A 23879-nucleotide genomic window follows, 5' to 3' on the forward strand; every position below is an offset into this window, starting at 1 on the left:
CCAGTGGCTAGGATTAAACCTCACAAGGGAGGAGATTGGACAGTTCTTCAGTTGAAAAACTGAAATGCCCTTAAGAAAAGACTGTTAGTCTGGCTGCCCAGAGGATGCACCTCACAGACTTCCCAGGATAGGGAAGTTAATTGACTGAGGACCCCAGGTATTAGGCTTTAAAATACGTCACTACTTTTGCACCAAGACCACACCTCCCATGGGCTGCTCCGTGCCCATATCGGGTACAGTGGGGATACTAAGGCAACCCTATTCCTGGAAAACATGGGACTCCATTGTCAGTGACTTTGGCTTAAGGATTCCTTGATGGTTTTGCCAAACTTTCCTTAGGCTGCATGCCAGCCTACGATGCTTCCAGTTCCACCTAACTTTCTTTTCCTTTCCCCTTCACTAAGGCTCTGACTTACATTATAATCAAACTAGTTTTCCAGCCTTCTCCTGCTCCTTCCCTGTTTCCTCACAGGCAGGCATTTCTGAGAACAGAATCCTTTCACATTTAATCCCATCTTGGTGTCTGCTTCTCAGAAGACTAAGTCTACAACTAGAGGCACTGGGAGTGATGCAAAAAAATAGGAGGTAAGATGGGGATTTGGGCCTGGCTTGCTTACTTTGTGGCAGGGCAGAGGATGCTGTCCTGATCTGTAGATGTGGCACCAATAGATCCTGGCTCAGTGTGGCAGTTGAACTACTAAAGACTTCACTGATGGTGACCTTGGAAAATGTTATTGCAGAGGGCAATATTATAGAAGAATCCATGATGTAGGCATTTGGAAAAGATGGGGTTATTTTTATTTTTATTTTTTTTTAAGATTTTATTTTTTTAACAGAGAGAGACACAGCGAGAGAGGGAACACAGGCAGAGGGAGTGGGAGAGGGAGAAGCAGGCTTCCCGCGGAGCAGGGAGCCCGATGCGGGGCTCGATCCCAGGACCCTGGGACCATGACCCAAGCCGAAGGCAGACGCTTAACGACTGAGCCACTCGGGCGCCCCAAGATGGGGTTATTTTTAAGTTGTATTGACACCCTGTGTAAGGATAAATGAGACTGAGAATAGTTAACAAGCGCTAATATCTAAGAGTGAAAACCAGAGAGCCTTGGTGGTGGAGGTCTTTTATACCAGTAGTAGAAGGGCAGACTTGTAGAACAACAAGGCTGAAGACCTGATTGTGAGTTGCAGAGTTCCAGAGGCATTTAAATGCTCAGTCCATGCAGGTGTGTTATGCAAAGGGCAGGGCCCTGATAGGAATAACCAGAGATCCTGAAAAGTGTGACAGGACATCTGGATGGGTGCCCCTAAGGCTGTTGACTCCACGACTCCAGCTGGACCCTCTGGACCACTTCTACCTCTAGTAAGGGCTAGAATACTCACTGTTTTAGAAGATGCTACAGAGTCCTCCCTCCGATAAGGCAACGGGTTCTCCCCTCAGGAGCTGCCCCCACCTCCTCATGTGGCTGCCAGGCCAGTTAATGAGGGTGCTGTTCAACATCTATTAAAAAAAATAATAATAAGGAATGGAGGAGCAGGAGGCCTAGGACAGTCAGCCCAATAGAAAGCACAATTCTTTGCTCATGTCCCAGATCTGAACCAATTTTCAGTTCTAGAAATCATTGACCAAAGAGGTAGCTGGGTTCCTGGGAGAAAGGACCCTATATCAGTCCATGTATGTATCATGACCATATCACCAGTCTTCCTCCAAAAGGGCCTCTGACCACTTATGTGGATGACTGTACACTGTGGGAAAGGAACAACCAGACATTTTGAGGTCTGAGTTGACATTGATTCCCCAAATAGGAATCTGTGCCCACCATCCAAATCATATGTGCCCATAGAGTCCCCTACCCTCACAGTGATCATTTTCTCAGTCCCTGAGTACGTAATTGAACTTATACTTGGCAGTTGAAGTTAACCCCCACACTGGGCCTTCATCTCTGAAGTAAAAACTATCATGATGGGAAAAACCAATTGGAAACTTTAGAACTGTCCCTCTCCCACCCAAGGCCAAAACTGTAAAGCAAAAGCAATTTCTTAACCCAGGGAAGACAGCAGAGATTAGTGCCACAAATAAAAACCTAAGAGATGCAAGGGTCTTGGTGCCTGTCATTACTCTGTTTAAATGGCCAGTTTGGATGTATTGTAGAGAAAGACTGTAAGCCACTGCAGGTTTAACCAATTATTAGCCCCAAGTGCAGCTGCTTTGCCGGATACGGTGTCACCGCTAAAGCAGACTAATAAGTCTTCAGGTGTAGGATATGCAACCACTGACTTGGAGAATGCATTCTTTTTGTGCCAATTAGAAAAGAGTATCAAGAACAGTTTTCGACTTCTGGTTTTGGCTCAATATGCATAGTGCTATCATTACAACAAGAAAAAGGTGAATAATCTGAAAATCAATCACTCAGTGAACTGAGTTTTCAGGGCAAACTCCCATCCTGAAATCTATATAAAACAGACAAATCCAGGTAGTCACTAACATCTGCTTATCTGGAACCGAAGCTGCTAGAAACATAAACTGGTAGGAACACTTAAATAGTGATTTTGATGAATTAATGGAGGAAAAATAGGCAAATCCACTATTAAAGTTGAAGACTTCAGCAGCCACCCTGTCAGTAACTGATAGATCAAAAACGGAGAAAAGTCAATAAAGACATAGTTGACCTGAACAGCAATGTCAGTCAACTCAATCAATTGACATTTATAGAATATTCCATCCAATGACAGAATACAGATTCTTCTCAAGCTTACCTGTCACATTCACCAAGGTAAACCATATAAGACTCTCAGTTCCATGAGGACAGGGTCTGTGTTTATAATTCTCACTGTGGTATCCTTAGCACAATGTCTGGCACATAGGAGCTGCTTGATGAATATATTTTGAATAAATGAATGAATTGTAAAATTAGGTGATAAGACAAGGAATTTAGTCAGGATAGGAATAGTAGCGAGATACAGTCTAACACAAAGAATATTTAAGCTTTGGGGGTGTCTGGGTGGCTCAGTCGATTGGGTGTCTGACTTGATTTCGGCTCAGGTCAAGATCTCAGGGTTGTGAGATGGTGGTGCCCCATATCAAGCTCTGCACTCAGCGCTGAGTTGGCTTGAGATTCTCTCCCTCTCCCTCTGCCCTTCCCACTCCCCCACCGCACCCTGCCCTCCCCAACCAGTTCACGCTCTCAATAAATAAATAAATAATAAAAATAAGTAAGTAAATAAATAAATTTAAGCTGCAAAGCTCAGAACTGCAAATCCACATCAATAAATAACATAAAACATCCTTTGTCATAGAAATTGCCACTTAATTAGTATTCCTAACCCCCTGCTCTCATCATGCCACTTGTTTAATAATTTCCGATAGCTCCCAGGGTTTAGCTTCCTGAGCCTGGCAGTCTAAGTCTTCTATAACCAGGTCCTTCCTTATTTATCTTACCTTATCTCTTATTTATTGCTCAGATATCTTGCTTTAATTCTATCATTACCACTAAGTAATCATTTGACTCAAGTCTTTGATCAATATATAGCTCCCCTTCTCCCTCTTTTTTGCCCATTCAGATCCTTCCCCTTTGGGGGATCCTGAGTGCTCTAGCCCATGTTGATCAGCCTCTTTCAAAAACTTGTGAGCATTTATTGTCTGTGTTTCACATATTGGCATTTAGTCATGTATTGCCTTGAATTTTACTTATTTCATATGTATGTTTCTTGTATGAATTTCTAGAGTTTTGGGTCATATCTCATTCAGGTCATCTTTAATATAAAAATAATTTATATTCCTGTAGTTTATTGATAAGCTAATTTCTTTTAGAACTTAGAGTGCATTTTCCCATTGAAACAATATTAAAAAGAGTTAGATTCTCTTTTACATTTATAAAAATGTATTTGAGAAATGATGTAACTAAACCATGTTACTATGGTGGACTAAGCTTGGAATTCTCCTAGCAAGGGTCTATACAGCAAAATTTTGAACTACTTCCATCACTCCTTGATTATTTCTTCAAAAACTCTTCATACTTGAGCAGTGGTTTATTTCATAAGGGTTTAATTTTCTATAAGATAACTCAGTTTAACCTCTTAAATTTGTGGGGCTTTCATGGACTTTCTTCTGGAGCAAGTTTGTATTTGGGGGAGGGGGACTGCAGACCATTTATGACACCAGTGCATGGTTTTCAAAGACAAATAAGGCCTGCCTGCGAAATATCACCCAGTTATGTTTTAATGGTAACCAAATATGCATAGTGGAGAATTGTCATAACCAAGAGATTTGTATTATCACTGGTGTTATTTTTAGAGACAAGAACTTGCCTGGTTTCAGCTGACCTAATTATTCTGTTGATACAATTTTTTATATTCTAATAAGTGTTAATAAGTATCTAGGAGAGAAAATAAGTTTTTAGAGAATTAGCTGTTTTTCAGGAGGAGGGGATGAGCTCTAAAATATCTTGCAGTTTTGCTTTGTGAAGATTTAAATCAGCTGCTTCTCTTTTTCTTTAAATGTTTCTTTTAATAACTTAAGTGACCTAAATCATGACCAACAAGGGTTATGTAGAATTCAGTTTGGAGATTTTTTAATGTTAATGTGGTAATGTGTAAGAATATGAGAAATAATTGGAGTTACTGCAAATAACTAGCTATTAGTTTAAGGATTAAATTTTTAAACTAAATTGCTGTAATGCAGTATTGCTCTGGCATTTGGCTAAACCTCTACTCAGCTCCAGCTATTTGTGATGAATGGTATTTGGCTTGAGGTCTTAGTTTCCAGAACTGTCCTACCCTGCAATATTTTCTCAATTCTCCTGGTCATCAACTTTATTGTCTGTTCTTCTACTGTACTATTATTACACTGGAATCAGTCATATGAAAAATATATAATAATATTGTTTAGCATGTGTGGCCTTTGGAGTCAGATTACCTGGGTTCTTTTTTTTTTTTTAGATTTTATTTTTAAGTAATCTCTACATCCAACATGGGGCTTGAGATCAAGAGTCTCATGCTCCACTGACTGAGCCAGCCAGGCGCCCCAAACTACCTGGCTTCTAATTCCAGCTCTACCATTTATTAGCTGTGTGTCTTTGGACCACTTACTTAACATCCAGCAGATGCAATTTTCTCAACAGTAAAATGGAAATAAATATATTAGCCATCTTCCTGGCTTTTATAAGGATTAAATGAAATAGTCTATGGAAAGCACTTAGCACAAGTACAGACTTGGAATACTGTTAGGGTTAAATAAATATTGTAATTATTATTATTGCTATTACTTAAAAGGTACATATAGAATTTGAAGTCACAGAATGTTATGAGGTAGGCATTTGCCAGTGAAGAAATTTCTTACTGTTATTTAGAACATGAGTACATGTAAAAATTTACTATTTATACTTTCAGGAATACTTAAATACATTACTTAAACAGCTAGGAAAAGAGAAAAGAAGCCTTGAAAATCAAGTAAAAGACTGTGCACTGAGACTGGAACAAGAATCAAAGGTTTGTTTTTATTCTGTACTAGACATTTCTTTGTAACTGCCATTATTTTTAGTATGTTATCTACAAACCTACTATATTGTTATCACAAAATACTTAAAAAACTATTTCCTACACTATTTTAAAAAACAGCATAGACATAAACTTGACTTAGTAATAGTCTTGCTAATATTGCAAATCCTCTCTGATGTTGGATTCTTTTTTTTTTTTTTTAAGATTTTATTTATTTATTTGAGAGAGAGAATGAGAGAGAGAGAGCACATGAGAGGGGGGAGGGTCAGAGGGAGAAGCAGACTCCCTGCTGAGCAGGGAGCCCGATGCGAGACTCGATCCTGGGACTCCAGGATCATGACCTGAGCTGAAGGCAGTCGCTTAACCAACTAGCCACCCAGGCGCCCTGGATTCTTTACTTATGTATTTTTCCTCTAGGCTTACCACAAGACCAACACTGAGCACTGTAGATACCTAGCTGAAATGTCTCAGGTAACTTTTGTTGTCTTACTTCCAAATTTTAAGAGTTTCCTCTTACTGTAAATTACATTTTTCACTTTTCTAGGCTTTTGATTGTTTTGGTTTGATAAACAAACATATGTTGGAATTATGGGAGAAAATGTACCAAGTTTCTAAATATGGAAGGTGAAAAGGAAAATTTATAGGTTTTATAAAAAGGTAACAAGGAGATAAAAGTTTCCCAGATTAAGGGAATATTTTGCATATTTGCTTCCTTAGTTATCCTTTTAGTTTGATCTATAATTTCTAGAATTCAAGCAAATAAGCAGTTATCCCTCTGTTATCATGAAATTCATGACACATTATGTCATAATTATTCACAGTGAGGCCTAAGATACTGCACTATTACTAGAAAGGGTGTACTTACAATACAAGATAGGAAAGTGTGTACATACAAATGATAGGACAGGAAAGTGATCAGTAAATTATGAATGATGTTGCACATATTTTCCATAGTTTTTCATTTGCTTTTCAGTTTTATTTTTGATGATGTTAGTATTACTGAGTTTTTATTTTGATATTGTCAGAGCCAATTTTTATTTATGGCTTCTGATGTCATAGTTTAAAAGTCTTCATGTCAATGTTTCATAACATTTATCACATTTTTTTTTAGTACTTGGCTAAATGTTTTACATTTAAATATTTAATCCTTGTTAACTTTATTTTGATATATGTTTTAAAATCAGGATATGAGTTTAGCTTTCAATGCACATTATCTAAATGGAAGTGTCCAAAGAGCAGTTGGATATATGAATCTCAGGGTAGAAAAGATAAAAATTGGAGATATAGACATGGAAATTATTAGCATATAGATAGTAAATGAAGCCATATGAATGAATGGAATGCATCAGGGAGAGTATACAGGGTGAAAAGAAAAGATAGTTTAGAATATAGCTCTGAAGAGTTGCAAAGGGATGGTCAGGGGAGGAAGGGCCAAGAGGTAGGTTGGAGTCTTCAGGACATTAACTAGGTGAGGCAAGGAAGCAGAGGACCTTGAGGGCTGGGTTTGCCATAAAGATAGTCTGCTAATCACTGATCTGGTATTTCCAGAGATCAATGAAAGGATGGAGAGGAAGGGAGTTAGGATTGGGGCTTGGAGCTGATAAGGGAATGTATAGAACAATTTTGGAATGAAAGTCAGGGCAGTGGTGGGTAAAGGGAGGCTTAGACTTCTTTTTTTTTTTTTTTTCTAGTAGTGACTAAGATTCAGTTAGGAAATTGAGACAAAATAGAATCGCTCCTGGGGCGCCTGGGTGGCTCAGTCATTAAGCATCTGCCCTTGGCTCAGGTCATGATCCCAGGGTCCTGGGATCAAGCCCCGCATTGGGCTCCTTGCTCGGCAGGAAGCCTGCTTCTCCCTCTCCCTCTCCCCCTGCTTGTGTTCTCTCTCTCTCTGTGTCTCTCTCTGTCAAATAAATAAATAAAATCTTAAAAAAAAAAAAAAATAGAATCACTCCTGTAGTCTCTTACCCATTAAACAGTCAGTTCACACTTGATGGTCCTGGATACTCAGTTGGCATCACTGCCAACTGAGGCAGGCACCCTCATGCCTTTCCTTAGACCATGACTCCACCTGGAATATGCTGCTTTTCATATGTGCCAATTCTGCTTCCTTCAAGTTCTAGCATAAATGCTAACTGCTTTATAAGACCATGATTTGAGGAAAGACCACAGGTTTTGGAGTCATTTAAATTTGGATTTAAATCCCAGCTTGGTACCTAATTGTGGTGTGAACTTTTGGGGCCTAATTTCTTTCCTTCTTGGTAGAACGGGAAATAATAGTACTGTGTTGCAGGGGATTTGTGAGTGTTTAGAGATGAAAGGTATATAAAGTGCTGAGTAAAATGCCTGGCCCATAATATGTTCTAAATTCTAGTAAGTGGTGAACATTATTTTCCTGTTTTCTTTCCTGATCTCCCTAGCCTCTCTCTCTGTGACAGGGGCATTAGAATTTCTACTTGCCTCAGCCTTCCTCCTTTAGCTTTATTTGTTTATCTGAAAAATTCACTAAGGTAAAATAGGTTCTACTCTGATTATACAGGATCACTGAACATACAATCAAAGCCTATTTTAACAGCTTCCCAGGAAGATGTTAATCCTGTTCCCCAATATAAATGTTAATAAGGATTTTCACTCTAGAATGAATTGTTAATCTTTATAGTCAAAGATGGTTCTGACCATGTGGATATTAGGGTGATGGGAAAGGTCAGCGGATGATCTGCAGTTCCTTCCATGCTGAATACATAAATAATTGATTCTTAGGTAGATAACTAGAGCTATTTGCTGAGGCTGCTGTTTATACTTCTGCTATCTTCACTGTTTTGAATGAAACTGAGTTTCCATATCTCAGGATTTTTCTAATTTATGCAATATGTGTACAGTATGGACACTGAGTTGTAAGAATATATAGGTTTGTTGCATTACTTAAAAGTCAGGCAGAGGAGAAAACCGCTTTTGGGTTGAGCTGCCGGTCGTCCACGAGGTTCTCTGAGTTTGCTCCCAAGCGCATCTGCAATTCAAAATGTTGCACCCATCCCCCCAAACTAAGCCCTCCAACCCCAGTAACCCCAGAGTCTTATTTGATGTGGACATCGGAGGGGATTGAGTTGGTCGAATTGTCTTAGAATTGTTTGCAGATATTGTACCCAAAACTGCAGAAAATTTTCGTGTATTGTATACAGGAGAAAAAGGCGTTGGACCCACCACTGGGAAACCTCTCCATTTTGAAGGATGCCCTTTCCATCAAATTATTAAGAAATTTATGATTCATGGTGGATACTTCTCAAATCAAAATGGGACAGGTGGAAAAAGTATTTATGGTGAAAAATTTGATGATGAAAATTGCGATTATAAGCATGATCAGGAAGGTTTATTGAGCATGGCAAATGTAGGCTGCAATACAAGTGGTTCTCAATTCTTTATCACAACAGTCCCGACTCCTCACTTGGATGGGAAACGTGGTATTTGGCCAAGTAATTAAAGGAATGGGTGTGGCAAGGATACTGGAAAATGTAGAAGTGAAAGGTGAAAAACCTGCCAAATTGTGTGTTATTGCAGAATGCGGAGAATTGAAGGAAGGGGATGATTGGGGCGTATTCCCATAAGATGGCTCTGGTGACAGTCATCCAGACTTCCGTGAGGATGCAGATATAGATTTAAAAGATGTAAATAAAATTTTACTAATAACAGAAGATGTAAAAAGTATTGGAAATATATTTTTCAGATCTCAGAACTAGGAGATGGCCATTAAAAAATATACAAAAGTTTTAAGATATGTGGAAGGTTCAAAGGCTACTATTGAGCAAGCAGATAGATCGAAGCTGCAACCTATAGTTTTAAGCTGCGTGGTGAATATTGGTGCTTGTAAACTGAAGATGTCAAATTGGCAGGGAGCAATCGACAGTTGTTTGGAGGCTCTTGGAATAGACCCATCCAATACCAAAGCATTGTACCGTAGAGCTCAAGGATGGCAAGGATTAAAAGAATACGATCAAGCATTGGCTGATCTTAAGAAAGCTCAGGAGATAGCACCGGAAGATAAGGCTATCCAGGCAGAATTGCTGAAAGTCAAACAAAAGATAAAAGCACAAAAAGATAAAGAGAAGGCAGCGTATGCAAAAATATTTGCCTAGTAAGAAGTTCGGTTTTACTTAAATATGCATTGATTGATTGTTATATAAAGGCAATAAGAACATTTAAAGGTTTTTGTTAGTTATATATGGTCCCTGATGTCCCACTCTTAATAAAACATTGTTACAAAAAAAAAAGTCAGGCAGAAAGTCTGACTAGAACTTGTAACACATAATAAACTTAAGCTCTGTTTCCATAAATGTGGCATTTTAGCAGTAGATCTGAGACACTATTGAATATAATGCTTTGGTTTACAGATAATGAACCTGAGGCTGTTCTGTTTCATTGTCAGGCAATTCTAATTATTAGAATTGTTAAAGCATCATGTAATTCTCCTTATTCTCCTTCCTTAAAACGTATTGGTTTTAGTTTCTTCCACTGAAGAACACAGGACAATTCTATATGTCTCCTCTGTAACAGCTTCTCAAAGATATGAAAACGACCCTTAAGTGTTTCCATAGTTTTTTTCCCTAAGCTAAAATATTAAATTACCACAAAAGTTACACTAGCAGTTCCTTATGTCATAGGTTCCAGACTATCCAGCTCTTTCTGTTGTCTTTTTGGACAACTCTATTTTATTATTATTCATTTGAAAATAGAGCTCCCAGATTTATTTTTATTTTCTTTTTAAAAGATATTTATTTATTTATTTATTTATTTATTTATTTATTTATTTATTAAATAAAGATTAAAATCTTGCCCCCACCATACTCAAGTTTTTCTCCTCTGCTGCCTGAGCAAGCATTCTGAAATACAGATATGGTGTTGTTCCCTACTTTTTTAAAAAGATTTATTTAGGGGCACTTGGGTGGCTCACTCAGTTAAGCATCTGCCTTTGGCTCAGGTCATGATCCCAGGGTCCTGGGATTGAGTTCTGCATCAGGCTCTTTGCTCAGCGGGGAGTCTGCTTCTCCCTCTCCCTCTGCTGCTCCCCCTGCTTGTGCTTGCTCTCTCTCTCTCTGACAAATAAATAAATAAAATAAAATCTTAAAAAAAAAATAAAGATTTATTTATTTATTTGAGCGGGGAGGGGCAGAGAGAGAGGGAGTGAATCCCCAAGCAAACTCCCCGCCGAGCATGGAGCCCGACTTGGGGCTGGATCCTAGGACCCTGAGATCAGTACCTGAGCCGAAATCAAAAGTTGGACGCTTAACTGACTGAGCCACCCAGGAGCTCTGGTGATGTTCCCTATTTAAAGCCTTCAGTGACTTTGCATTGTCCAAAGGATTTCAGCAAAGCTCAGTGTAGTCTACAAGATCCTTTCCAATACCTGCCTTTCCAGCTGTGTCCCTACTCACATCTTGTATTGCAGCCAGACCAAAGATAAATGTGGTCCCTGCATATGTCATGCTGTCTTATACTGGTAGGCCCTTCCTGCTCCTTCTGCCTGGAATGTCCTTTCCTTAGCTCTTAATTGGTTACTCTTCCAGGCCCCCTATGGCTTGAACTAGCATCTGCCTTATGCTTACAAAGCACCTGTGCAAACCTCTGCCAAGGCAGTGAATTGTATAATCTATGTATTATACTCCAATAGATTGTAAGAACTGTGACTTATCTTTGTGCCCCAGTGCTAAACTGGAGGTGGCACATAGTGGTTGCTCAATAGCATTTACTGAGTGAATAAATGAGTGAATTCCATCTGGTCCAATGTGCCCCAAATTGTCCCACTTAGCAAAGATGATCTAACATCTTCACAAAGATCCTCATCTCTTCCACCAAAATAAAACAGAAACCAACTTTTATTTTACCCCATCTTTTTTTTTTTTTTTTAAAGATTTTATTTATTTATTTGACAGAGAGAGAGAGAGCACAAGTAGGCAGAGTGGCAGGCAGAGGGAGAGGGAGAAGCGGCTCTCCACTGAGCAGGGAGCCGGACGTGGGGCTCAATCTCAGGACCCCAGGATCATGACCTGAGCCAAAGGCAGCCGCTTAACTGACTGAGCCACCCAGGTGCCCCTATTTTACCCTGTCTTAATAAAACTACTACCTTAGCTTTTCTTTTCTCAAACTTCGTGCAAGGGTGGATATACTCACTGCTTTGCTTTTAGTCTTAGACCTCTTTCAATTCCTTTCTGACCCCCAGCACTGGGCTCTGGCACAGTTTACTTTTTAACATAATGACTCCTTTTCAAACCTCCTGGTAGTGTAGACATCTCTGAGGCATTTCATATTGCTAACTATGCTCACTTTTTGAATATCACCCACCTCATGACTTCCATGCCAGTATTTTTTCCTGTTTTCCTATTTTTTAAGGGATGGCCTTTAGTAATTCTCCTACCCCTTAAAAGTTGCTTTCTCAAGTTTTTATCATCAACTCTCTTACTTCTCTCTGTGTTCTTACTGAATGATCTCATTTACCCATGTCTTCAATGCCATCTCTAAGGTCACCAGCCTCAACTGTTCCTGTACTGGGAATTTTATTTATACCACCTACAGAAAGTCTCTACTTTTGTATCACAGAAGTATCTAAAACAAACAAAAATGAAAATATGATCTTGTTTTTCCATTTCCACTTCTATTGCCATATCTTTCTTAATGGCAGAGTATATGTATTATTTATATTCAGTGTCTGTTATGAAAACTTTTAATGATCTTTATACCACAAAGATGATATGATTTTCACAATTTCCTCTATATTTATTTTAAAAATCACATGGAATGTAGGGTTGAGATAAAGGAGTTTCCATAATCTTTAGAAACCTCTTAATACTAGAGAAGGCCAGAATTTCCCATTATTCTTTATCTTCTCTTATGCATACCACTTAAGGGCCTGGTTATAAAAGAGTTAATTGAGAATGGACTGTTCCTCTTATCTCCAAAATCAGTCATGAAATAAGAGGACAAATGCTCAAATGTTTGTATTTCAGGTCTCTGACTCATACCAAGTTTCTAAAAGGCAACAGATGGATCAACTGCCTAGAATGAAAGAGAAGCTAGTGAAAATGTAAGTCTAACTATATCTTTCGTTTCTAATTAATTATATTTGCATGTGAATGATACTGACAAAACAGGTGTCCATTATATTTTGGAAGTTGAACTTCTAGATTTTATAGCAATGATATAAAATAAAAAACAGATGGTAAAAGAACTTAAAGAAATTTATGCTCTCTATTCACTATTTATATACATTTTTGTAGATCCCAAGAATATGTTTTGTCTTCCAACAAGGTAAGTTCTTATTTTCTAAGCTAAAACAATACGCTACCCAAGAGGAGCCTAAATCTACACCATTAACAATATAAATACAATTAAATTACCAGCCTTAACTTTTTTACAGACGAAATATAGACACTGAAATTAGTGTAGAAGACAGTGCAGCACCAGTGGAAAACTGTGTTTTCCAATGCAAACAAAAGTAATTTAGGATGAATAAAGAACAGAGGAATGTTTTATGGGTTTAGGAGGTTATATCTACACATAATTTTTCCTGTTCTATACTAAGTACAGAATAATTAGCCAAGCAATCCTTGTCTTATATAACCTTTTCTATGTAGGTGAATATATTCATATATAACTTAACAATATCAAAAGAATAAACCAGGATATAAGTTAGCAATAAGTCAGAATTATTTTCAAATACAGGCATAAAAGGTATATGCAATATAGCAAGTGTTTTTGGTGGAGATTCATGGGATAGCAACATTTTGTCCAATATATGGCTAGATGGATAAAAGTGTGTTCTTCCTTGAGTAGTCATAAATATTTTAAATTATAACTTATTATCCTGTACATTTAATATCAATAGAAATATAGTGAAAACATTAAATTCTGGAAAATGACTTCCCTCTGAAAACTATTATACCTCTGTGCTGGGGGGCCCCAAGACCAGTCCCATGTTCAGTGATTTGCTAGAACAACCCACAGGACTCAGCATATATTTGTGCATACAGCTTGGATGTATTACAGCCAAAGGATACAAAGAAAAATCATCAAAGGAAAAAGGTGTATGGGGTGAAGTTTGGAGGAAACTAGGCACAAGCTTCTAAAAGTCCTCTAGTGCAGTCACATAGGACACACTTTGCTCCTCCAGCAGTAGGTCGTGGAACAATGTGTGACAACACATGAAATTTGATCTTCCAGGGAAATTCATTAGATACTTGTACCCACGTTTTTTACCGGGGGCCAGTCGTGTAGGTACCCTTTGCTTAGCACATACCAAATTCCAGACTTCCAGAAGGAAAACATGTTCACAGAAACCATATTGTTTGTACAGTTTAAGTACAGTAAGCCATTCTTTTTCATTTAAGGAAAATTTTATATCAGTGTAGGGAACTTTTTATCACTAAGTTCCCAGACACCAGCCAAGGGCCAGCCTTGAAAGAAGGCCTTTCTAGTTTCAGGCTTGCTACAGTAACTCTTTCTGCACAGTCACCCTACATATTTCTTTTTTATTTTTACCATTTATCTTCCAATTAATATTTCTTTTTTATTTTTATATTTATCTTCCAATTATATTTTAGAAAGAAAATACCTCTTTTATTCAAATTTGCTTAAATAATGGAGAAATATTTTGAAAATACAAATAAAACTCATTCTACTCATGTATTAACACACATACACATCTATATTATTATACTATAGGTCTGTTAGGGCAGTTTAGTTTTCCACTGATGCTGTTGTAGGTTGGATCTCTCCGGGAGCAGACTCTGAAATGGAAATGAACATGTAGGAAGTTTACTCTTAAGCATTCTTAGAATGAGTACCTCGAGGAGAAGGGAAGGAAATAGATTTGGGCAGAGAGAATAGGGCTACAGTGCAGCTGCAGTCTCATGTATCAAGCTGATTCATCAGTGAATGAAGTATGGACTTTCTCTTCCCCTGATGGGGTGACCTACCCTGAGAATCAGAGCCCAGTTTGTCATATCCTTTCCGGGCCATGTTATAAATGGTTCTCATCCACATAACTGTCAAATTGGGCAAGGTGGTACTAACAGACACTCAAGTAGATGACCTGGATGCCAACCCATTCCTCCTTGCCCCCTGCTATATCATCCTGATGATCAGTTTCTCTTTAGGGCCCTCCATGCCGTAGGTCTGAACTGAGCTGGAGGTACTAGTGCATCACAAGATTACTGAGCAGGTATCCCAGACCACATCATCCACCTGCTCAGTAAGCTTGTCTGTGCCCTCTGGCACTGCACATCTTGGTCTTGGATATGTCACTTCCATCCTTGGTAGAACCTAATGTTGAATACAGTGCCTGGCATAAATAAATAGGTGTTTACTAATTTTTTAATGAATGCATGAATGAATTAATGGTCATACAAATGGGAAAAAAACCTCTCCACTTTCTGGAAATATTAATAAACCAAATAACTCAAATAATAGAAACATTTCTATATACCTATAACCTTCCAAATTAGGTATATATAATTGGTCTACTTTAAAGTATTGTTGTTCTGAGTTATTGCCTCAACTCCGGAACTTAGTACACTTTTTGATTCAAGTTTTAGTCTTTAAACCAAGTTTTAGTGTTAAGTACCTCACATAGGAGGATATCCAAATGGCCAATGGACTCAAACACCATTACTTATTCAGTGGAATGCAAGTTAAAATTATGAGAGGCCACCACAAATTTTAAAGATTGATGATTCCAAGTGTTGTCAAAGATATGAAGTGTAAATTTATGCGACCACTTTGGAATAGTGTTTAGTATTACTTCCTACATTTAGCTGATCATATACCTACTCTATAACCCAACAGTTGCACTCTTAGTTATATACCTAACAGAATGTTGCATATATTTATACCAAAGAAAACCTGTGCAAGAATGTTCATAACAGCTTTATTCATAACAACCATAAACTGAATTCAAATATCTATCAGTAGTAGATCAGATAAAATTTTTGAGAGATATATATTCATACATATATGATATTCTTATATAAAAACAAATATTCATATATTTATGAATAGTAACATGAATCTATTAAAAATATATATGAATAATAACAACAATAAAATCAAACTACAGTTCACACAACATCATGGATATTATAACAGTTTTGTGGAAAGGAGGCCAGAAATAAAAGAATACATATAATATGATTCTATTTATATGATGTTCAAAGACAGGCACAACTAAACTGTGTTGTCAGAAGACAGGATAGTGGTTACCAATGGGAAGGAGAAGGGGAATGATAATTGGGAGAAGCACAAGGTCTTCCAATGTGATGGCAATGTTCTGTTTGTTGACCTGGGTGTGGTTACATGAGTATTTGCTTTATTATAAAGCAAATCTTACATCTCTATTTTGTGCACTCTGCTATATGTGGTATTCTTAAAGCAATGTTTTAGAAATCAAGTTTTAGTGGCATTTAATGTTTGCTTTAGTTGATATTCTTACATATGCTAATGTTAAATATTGACTTCTGGAGTTTTCCTATGTTCGGAATAAATGAGAGCATTAGAAAATACCCACATGGGGTACCTGGGTGGCTCATTTGGTTGAGTGTCCTACTCTAGATTTCAGCTCAGGTCATGATCTCACCGTCATGAGATCAAGCCCTGCATCGGGCTATGCACTGGGCATGGAGCCTGCTTAGAATTCTCTCTCCCTCTCCCTCCGCCCCTCCCCACACCCCGCTCACATGCATGCTCTTTCTCCTTCTCTTAGAAAGAAAAAAAAGAAAGAAAGAAAAAAGAAAGAAAATACCCATTTGACTGTGATATACTATTAAAAAAATCTTTCAAAGAGGGATATTGAATATTAGCTATTGCATATATTCCTACTTTGTGAAACCATAGTCACAAAATGAACAAGATATCTATACTGCTATTAAAATATGTATTCTAGAGATTCTTACATATACTTATTTGAAAAAAGAATATGGGGCACATGGCTGGATCAGTCACTGGAGCTTGCAACTCTTGATCTCAGGGTTTTAAGTTCAAACCCCACATTGGGTGTACAGATTACCTAAAAATAAAATCTTAAAAGGATAAATAAGAGATAATCATCTTTAAGATAAATAGGAGAAATCATCTCCTTAGGATGAGGTTTGGAAGTTGCCAAGTTAATAGGTAACCTTATGACTATGATTATGGCATGTATTAACTATAAAATATCATATTCCTTCAAGCAAAGACTTCAAAAGCTGAGACCACAAGCAGTGGTTCCTAAACGTAGAAAACCATAATTTTTTTTTTTCCTTTAGTGTGAACATCCTCATTTTTTTTCTCCTTAGAAGTGTTCTAGAGTGATTAAAAGCTCTAAAGAAGAAAATAAGACAACCCTTAGTGCCCTAGAATCACAGGACCTGAGGGAAATTGATTCTGGGACTCATTAAGAGACAGATTGTTTAGGGAACCCCCTTTTGATAAGAAAAGCAGCTAGAGTAGAGAAAACACAACCAAAATATCCAACATTAAGGGAATAATTCAGTTAACTATGATGATATTATATATAAAGTTACAAAAAATTATATTCTAGGAAAATATATAATTGACACAGGAAAGTTTTTACCTATAGTAGTAATTAAAAATTATAATACAAAATAGTATAGTGAGATTATGGATAATTTATATTTTCTGGTATTTTCTATAAGAATATGTGTACTTTTAACACAACTTATAAAGCACCCAGCTCATAAAGGGCATTCAAGATATGGCACTGTTTTTATAAGGTTCCATTGGTTCTACTAAGGGAAGAACAATGAAGATTTTAAATAAACATAGAAAAAACCTAAACCTTGATAACATCATTTGGGACTAGATGTATATAGGAAGTCAAGGTAATTATTTATGGGATACTTGTGTCTAATTGCTTTAGTGTTTCCATTTGTTTTCCCATCTCACATTTAGGTCTTTCGTCCATTTTGAATTTATTTTTGTGTATGGTGTAAGAAAGTGGTCTAGTTTCATTCTTCTATATGTTGGGTTATTCAAAATTTACCCTTTTAAAGCGAAACTCATTGCTTTTTGGTGTATTCACAAAGTTGCACAACCATCACCGCTATGTGCTTAAAGAACATTTTCATCTCCCTCCAAAACCGCTTTATCCATTAGCATTCACTCTCCATTCCTCCCTCCCCCTAGCCCCTGGCAATTGCTAATCTACTTTCTGTCTCTATATTTATTCTTGTTATTTCATATAAATGGAAACAAATAATATGTGGCCTTATGTGCCTGACTTTGTCACTTAGCATAATTTTTCAAGGTTCGTTCATGTAGGAGCATATATCAGTACTTTATTACTTTCTGTGGCTGAATAATATTCCAGTTCTTGGATCTGTCACATTTTGTTTGTCCATTAATCAGTTGGTGGACATTTGGGTTGTTTACGCCTTTTGACCATTGTGAATAATGCTGCTATGAACATTCTTATACAAGTTTTTGTGCATATATGTTTTTAATTCTGTTTGGATATACGCCTTGGAATGGAATTGCTGAGTCAATTGATAACTGTTTTATCTTTTTAAGGAACTGCCAAACTATTTTCCAGAGTGACTGCACCATTTTATTTTCCCTTTAGCAATGTATGAGGGTTCCAGTTTCTCCAAATCTTTATCAACATTTGTTATTGTCCTTTTTTTAGCCATCCCAGTACTTGTGAAGTGGTATCTCATTGTACTTTTGATTTGTACTTCCCCAAAGACTAACAATGTTAAGCATCTTTTTGTGTACTTGCTTTCCATTTGTATATCTTCTTTGGAGAAATGTCTGTTCAAGTCATTTGCCCATTTTTTAAAAGATTTTATTTATGTATTTGAGAGAGAGAGAGAAAGCACAAGCAGGGGGAGTGGCAGAAGAGGAGAGAGAAGTAGTCTCCCCACCGAGCAGGGAGCCCAAAGCAGGGCTCCATTCCAGGACCCTAGGATCATGACCTGAGCTGAAGAGAGACACTTAGCCTACTGAGCCACCTATGCACCCCCTTTTGCCCGTTTTTAAATTGGGTTGTTGTCTTGTTGTGTTATAAGGGTACTTTATATATTCTGGTTACTAGACCTTATCAGATACATGTTTTGCAAATATTTTCCTACATTCTTTGTTGTTATTTTTTCTTTCTTGATGATGTCCTTTGAAGCACAAAAGTTTTGATTTGGATGAAGGCCAATTGACCTTGGCTTCCTAGGATTTTTTGCCTAATCCAAGAGCACAAAGATTTATACATATGTTTTCTTCTAAGAGTTTTATAGTTTTAGGTCCTTTTTGATTCATTTTTTTATGATTGCTTTTATTTATTTTTTTTAATTTTATTTTATTATGTTATGTCACCACTGATTCATTTTTGAGTCAATTTTTGTATATAGTGTGAGACTGGGATCCAGTTTCAGTCTTTTGCACGTGTCTATCCCATTGTCCTAGCACCATTTGTTCTAAAGACGATTCTTCTCCATTTGATTGTCCTTGCACCCTTTTAAAAAATCAACCATAAACATACAAGTTTATTTCTAGACTCTCAGTTCTACTCCACTGATTTATAAGTCTGTCCTTATGCCAGAGCCGTGCTGTCTTGATGACTAGGTTTTCACTAAGTTTTGAAATAAGTGTGATTACTCCAACTTAATTCTTCTTCTTCTTCTTTTTTTTTTTTTTAAGATTTTATTTATTTGAGAGAGAGAATAAGAGCATGAGCTAGGAGACAGAGGGAGAGGGAGAAGCAGGCTCCCCACTGAGCAGGGAGCCCTATGCTGGGCTCAATCCCAGGACCCTGGGATCATGACCTGAGCTGATGGCAGCCCCTCAACTGAGTGAGGCACTCAGGTGCCCCTAATTCTTCTTTTTCAAGATTGTTATGGTTATTCAGAGTCCCTTTAATTTCCATATGAATTTTAGGGTCAGTTTTTCAACTTCTTCATAGGAATACCACAAAGCTGGGGAATGAGGGCTAGGGGAAGTTAAAATGCTACAAAGTTCAGTGTTTTTGCTGAGTTTCAGCTCTGTGTGTGTTGGGCTGTGGGTGTGGTGTGTGATGTGTTTAATAAATTCTCCAGGATTGCTTCAAGTCCTTGGTTAATTTCCAGAGCTCAGAAAAAGTTGCTTCTGACCATTTTTGCCAATTTTTCCATTGCTTTTATAGAGGAAAGAATTTTCTAAAATCGTTCTGTCATTTTTCCTGACATTGCTCCCTGAGTAAAATACTTTTGAAAAGCACCTTGCAGGGAATTGAAGCTGACTCTACTCTTAAGTGAGAGTGTGGGGAAGTTGGCTTTATAAAGATATGTAAATCAATAAAGGAAAGATGGTCCCATGGAAATCCAAGAACAGGAATTCCAATATAACTGAGCCCACAGATATTAAAATGAGTTCAAGGAAGCTTTAAAATCTGAGCAGAACTTCATAGTTCTTCACTTTAGTGGTCTGTCGTACAGAAAAGTAGTTAAAGGCATAGACTTTTTTTTTTTTTTTTTTTTTTTTAAGGCATAGACTTTGAACTCAGCCGTTCTGGATTCAAATTCTAGATCCACTTACTAACTGTATAACCTTGTTTTTCCTCATCTATTTAACAGGGCTAATAATAGTATGTACATCATAGGGGTTTTGTGAGGTTGATATGAATCAGTTAATAAATAGAATTTAGAACAGTTCCTGACATAAATTATGTGCTTTAAAAATGTTGCTGTTATTACTTCAACTAGTTCAGCCTCTCCTTCACTTTTCTTCTCATTATCAACTGCCATCATCACTCTCTATATCTTTTTAATATCACAGACCTTGGTATATCTTAGTTTCAATTTTATTATAATTTTAGGTAACATACTTTGGCTTACTCATGGATCCTAATTTCTTTATTCTCTCTGCCCTACTTTGTGGCTTCTCTCTATTTTCTTAGCTTTAATTCATATTTCCAGAGGGAGTATCAGAATAGTCTATCTCATCCCTCTTTGGTCAGAGCTTTTTACATTAGGCCACTTTCATGGACTCCTTCCTGGCCTTTGGATTATCTGCCCTTGAGTTGGTTCCTCTCTATCTGTAATGAGATAATATGGTATAATATATGGCTGTTTAGGATGGTACAATAAGCATATGATGTTTTTGTTGTACACAATGATGACTGAAAAAATAATGATTCTTCTTTTATTTCAGGGGAAGATATAATCCAGTTAATCAGAAGACAATGAATGCCAAGAGAGGACCAGTAAAAAAGATTACGAGATCAAACCATCTTCCAAAACTCAATCTATAATTCTAGAACTGGGTGGATTTCTATTTCTTCCCTCTTTTGATCTATAATATTCAACTTGTGAAGTTAATGTTGAACACATTTTTCAGGGAATGAAATAGACAAAAAGAGCTATCAAACTTCTCTTTAGCTTCTCTTCCAGAAGTTTGTTCCTTTGTCTGTATGAAAGTAATTTTTTAAGTGATCCTAAAATATCTAATAGCATTGCTTATGATTTAAAAAATATCCTAGGAAGCCTGAAGGTTGGCATTATTACACTTACTTTTAATAATATATCCATAATCTGTGCTGATAGTAACAGTGCTATTATATTTGGTTTCTGTCAGCTGTTATCTGTCAGCTAAAAATGAATTCGTCAAAACATTTTGCTCTTATAGGCCATATCATGTTCAGGTCTTTTAAACCTGGTTTAAACAAAGCTACAAATCAGATGGATTTTGATTTGAACTATCATGGTGTTATGGAAATAGCCTTCAATCAGTAATCAGCTTGGTTATAATTTCTACCCTGCCATGAACTTAGGAGGTCTTGGGCAGTTTCCTTCATCTCATCTTTATTTCCCACATCTATAAAATGATGGAGGCAAATGATATAACTTCTAAGGTTTGTACTTTGCTAGAAAACCAATATTTATTCAACTACAAGGTCCTACTACTTAGCACATAGTGATTTAAATCATTTTATGATGTTTCTTAATTCATAGTGACGGCCTAATTCTTTAGACCAAACATTGCAGTGTTCACAATACTTAAGTCTCAATGTGGAGACAGAGTGAGGAGAGGAGAAGGGTTTGATATAATTTATTGAATTTTTCTATTTATGTTTAGGTTTTGTAACTATTATCTAGGTTTGGAACATACCTATGATTTATTTGCCCAACTTAATAAGTAAAATGATTGGACTTTATATTTCCAGAAATAACTCACAGCTAACTTAGTTTCCAGCTAATGGTGTTCTCACCTTATATCTGGAACTAAAACTTAACTTCTATTCAGTATCAACAGTAATGAATACTAAATGCATTTCTATAATAACTTTTATAGATATTCACTTTCTTTTTCTAAGGAAGAATTCATAAATTTCATATAGACAAATAATTCTTGTATGTGGCTTTATAAAGTATACAGAAAAACATAAAATAACTTTCTATATATTATTCCAAATGGGAACTATTTGGAAATATCTCCCCTGTTCTTTTTTTTTTTTTTTTAAGATTTTATTTATTTATTTGAGAGAGAGAGTGAGACAGGGGTGAGGGACAGAGGGAGAAGCAGATCACTCGCTGAGCAGGGTACCCAATGCGGGGCTTGATCCTGGGACTCTAGGATCATGACCTGAACTAAAGGTAGACACTTAACCAACTGAGCCACACAGGCGCCCCTATCTCCCCTGTTCCTAAGCTAACTACGGAGATCAGACACCGTGACCCATATTATTAAACAAATATTAGATTTTTAAATCTTATACAGTCTTTCTTAGCATTAGCAGCAAACTGATGACTTAAATTTTCATAATATTTATAATCACAGAGTCATCACTGAAAAATAAATTTATTTCTATCATACAGAGCAAGCCATTGTGAGGATTGGATTTGGAACATTTAAATTTATTTCCATCACTAGGATGGGGTATTAGTTGAATATCTTACTATGGGGACTCTGTCATGTTTAAGTATTAGCTCTGCAGGAGCTACTCTGGGATACTTTACAATGACAGAAAAGTCATTGTCTTAAACAGAGGGATAGGGTAGCATAAAGAACTGATATGGGGGACTCTCTAAGTTCTACCACTAGCTTTGCCACTTCTGAGCTTCTGACATTGAGTAAGTCACTTTTCATTGCCTCACTTTCATCATTTATAGAATTGGGAATAAATTTCTGTGCAGATCAAGGATACTACGTATTTATTTGTTTACTTTTTTAAACCCTATTTCTAAAAAGGATTGTTAGCTTTTTTTTTTTTTAAGATTTTATTTATTTATTTGACAGAGAGAGACACAGCAAGAGAGAGGGAACACAGGAGGGGGAGTGGGAGAGGGAGAAGCAGGCTTCCCGTGGAGCAGGGACCCCGATGCAGGGCTCAATCCCAGGACCCTGGGATCATGACCTGAGCCGAAGGCAGATGCTTAACGACTGAGCCACCCAGGCGCCCCAAGGATTGTGTTAGCTTTTACTAAATGTAGAGGTATAAAAACAATGGTCATAAGATAACAGATAAAAGTTAATGTTTTGTAAGAATTCCCAACTAAGAAAAGCTCTAGCTTTTAAGCTTTCTAGCAATCATCACAAAGAAGGAATGAATTATACAGCTCTCATTTGTTTTGTAGAAGGAAGAAACAAGTAGAGAAAAAGTTTTACCTAATTCTGAGCTTTAAAGATAACGTATCATGTGAAGTTTTATAAGAAAATGTAATTATTTATTGAAATAAGCAGTGCAAAAATGATAGCTTGGGGTTTTAACTTTAACACTGAAATATGTATAAATATCAGTGTTTTTTTTTAAAGAGTTTAGAATTCATAAAGTAAACAATATATTTCAAAATTTTAATGTTCTAAATATATTACAAAATATCAGTATCATTTATAAAAACAAATGTTGCTATAAAAAAGGCAGATGATGGTGAGTAAAAACAAGGATGTGGAGAAATTGGAGCCCTCATATACTGCTGGTGGGAATGTAAAATGGCATAGCCACTTTGAAACAAAGTTACCATATGACCCAGCAATTCCACTCCTAGGTATATATCCTAGATGAAACCTATGTCTACATAATAGGTCTAAGTAATGAAAACCTATGTCTACATAAAAATGTGTATACAGGGGGCGCCTGAGTGGCTCAGTTGGTTAAGCGTCTGCCTTTGGCTCAGACGCTTAATATGGGATCGAGCCCCATGTCAGGCTCCCTGCTCAGCAGGGAGTCTGCTTCTCCCTCTCCCTCTGGTTGTGCTCTGTCTCTCTCTTTTTCAAATAAATAAAATCTTAAAAAAACACACACACACACAAATATGTATACAAATGTTTATAGCACCATTATTTATAATAGCTAAAAAACGGAAACAACCCAAATGTCCATCAACTGATGAATGGACAAACAAAATGTGGTATATCCAAACAATGGGATATTACTCAGCAATTAG

The 23879-nt window shown here is 36.9% G+C and overlaps 1 protein-coding gene and 1 pseudogene across 1 annotated transcript in view; both read left to right on the forward strand.

The window, feature by feature from the left end:
- The window catches only part of CCDC169 (coiled-coil domain containing 169), a 50370-nt gene extending 28377 nt beyond the window's left edge, over nucleotides 1-21993 (forward strand). The window contains exons 5-8 of the mRNA XM_035003547.1: nucleotides 5383-5481; nucleotides 5908-5961; nucleotides 12486-12562; nucleotides 20647-21993. Of these exons, the coding sequence (XP_034859438.1) occupies nucleotides 5383-5481; nucleotides 5908-5961; nucleotides 12486-12562; nucleotides 20647-20746 (330 nt within the window). The 3' untranslated portion in view covers nucleotides 20747-21993. The remainder of the gene's footprint in view (nucleotides 1-5382; nucleotides 5482-5907; nucleotides 5962-12485; nucleotides 12563-20646) is intronic.
- Nucleotides 7406-9757, forward strand: LOC118009510 (annotated as a pseudogene).
- Nucleotides 21994-23879: the final 1886 nt, after the last annotated feature.

The sequence above is a fragment of the Mirounga leonina genome, unplaced genomic scaffold, assembly GCF_011800145.1.
Source record: "Mirounga leonina isolate KUSES-001 unplaced genomic scaffold, KU_Mleo_1.0 Mir_127, whole genome shotgun sequence".
NCBI lineage: Eukaryota > Metazoa > Chordata > Mammalia > Carnivora > Phocidae > Mirounga > Mirounga leonina.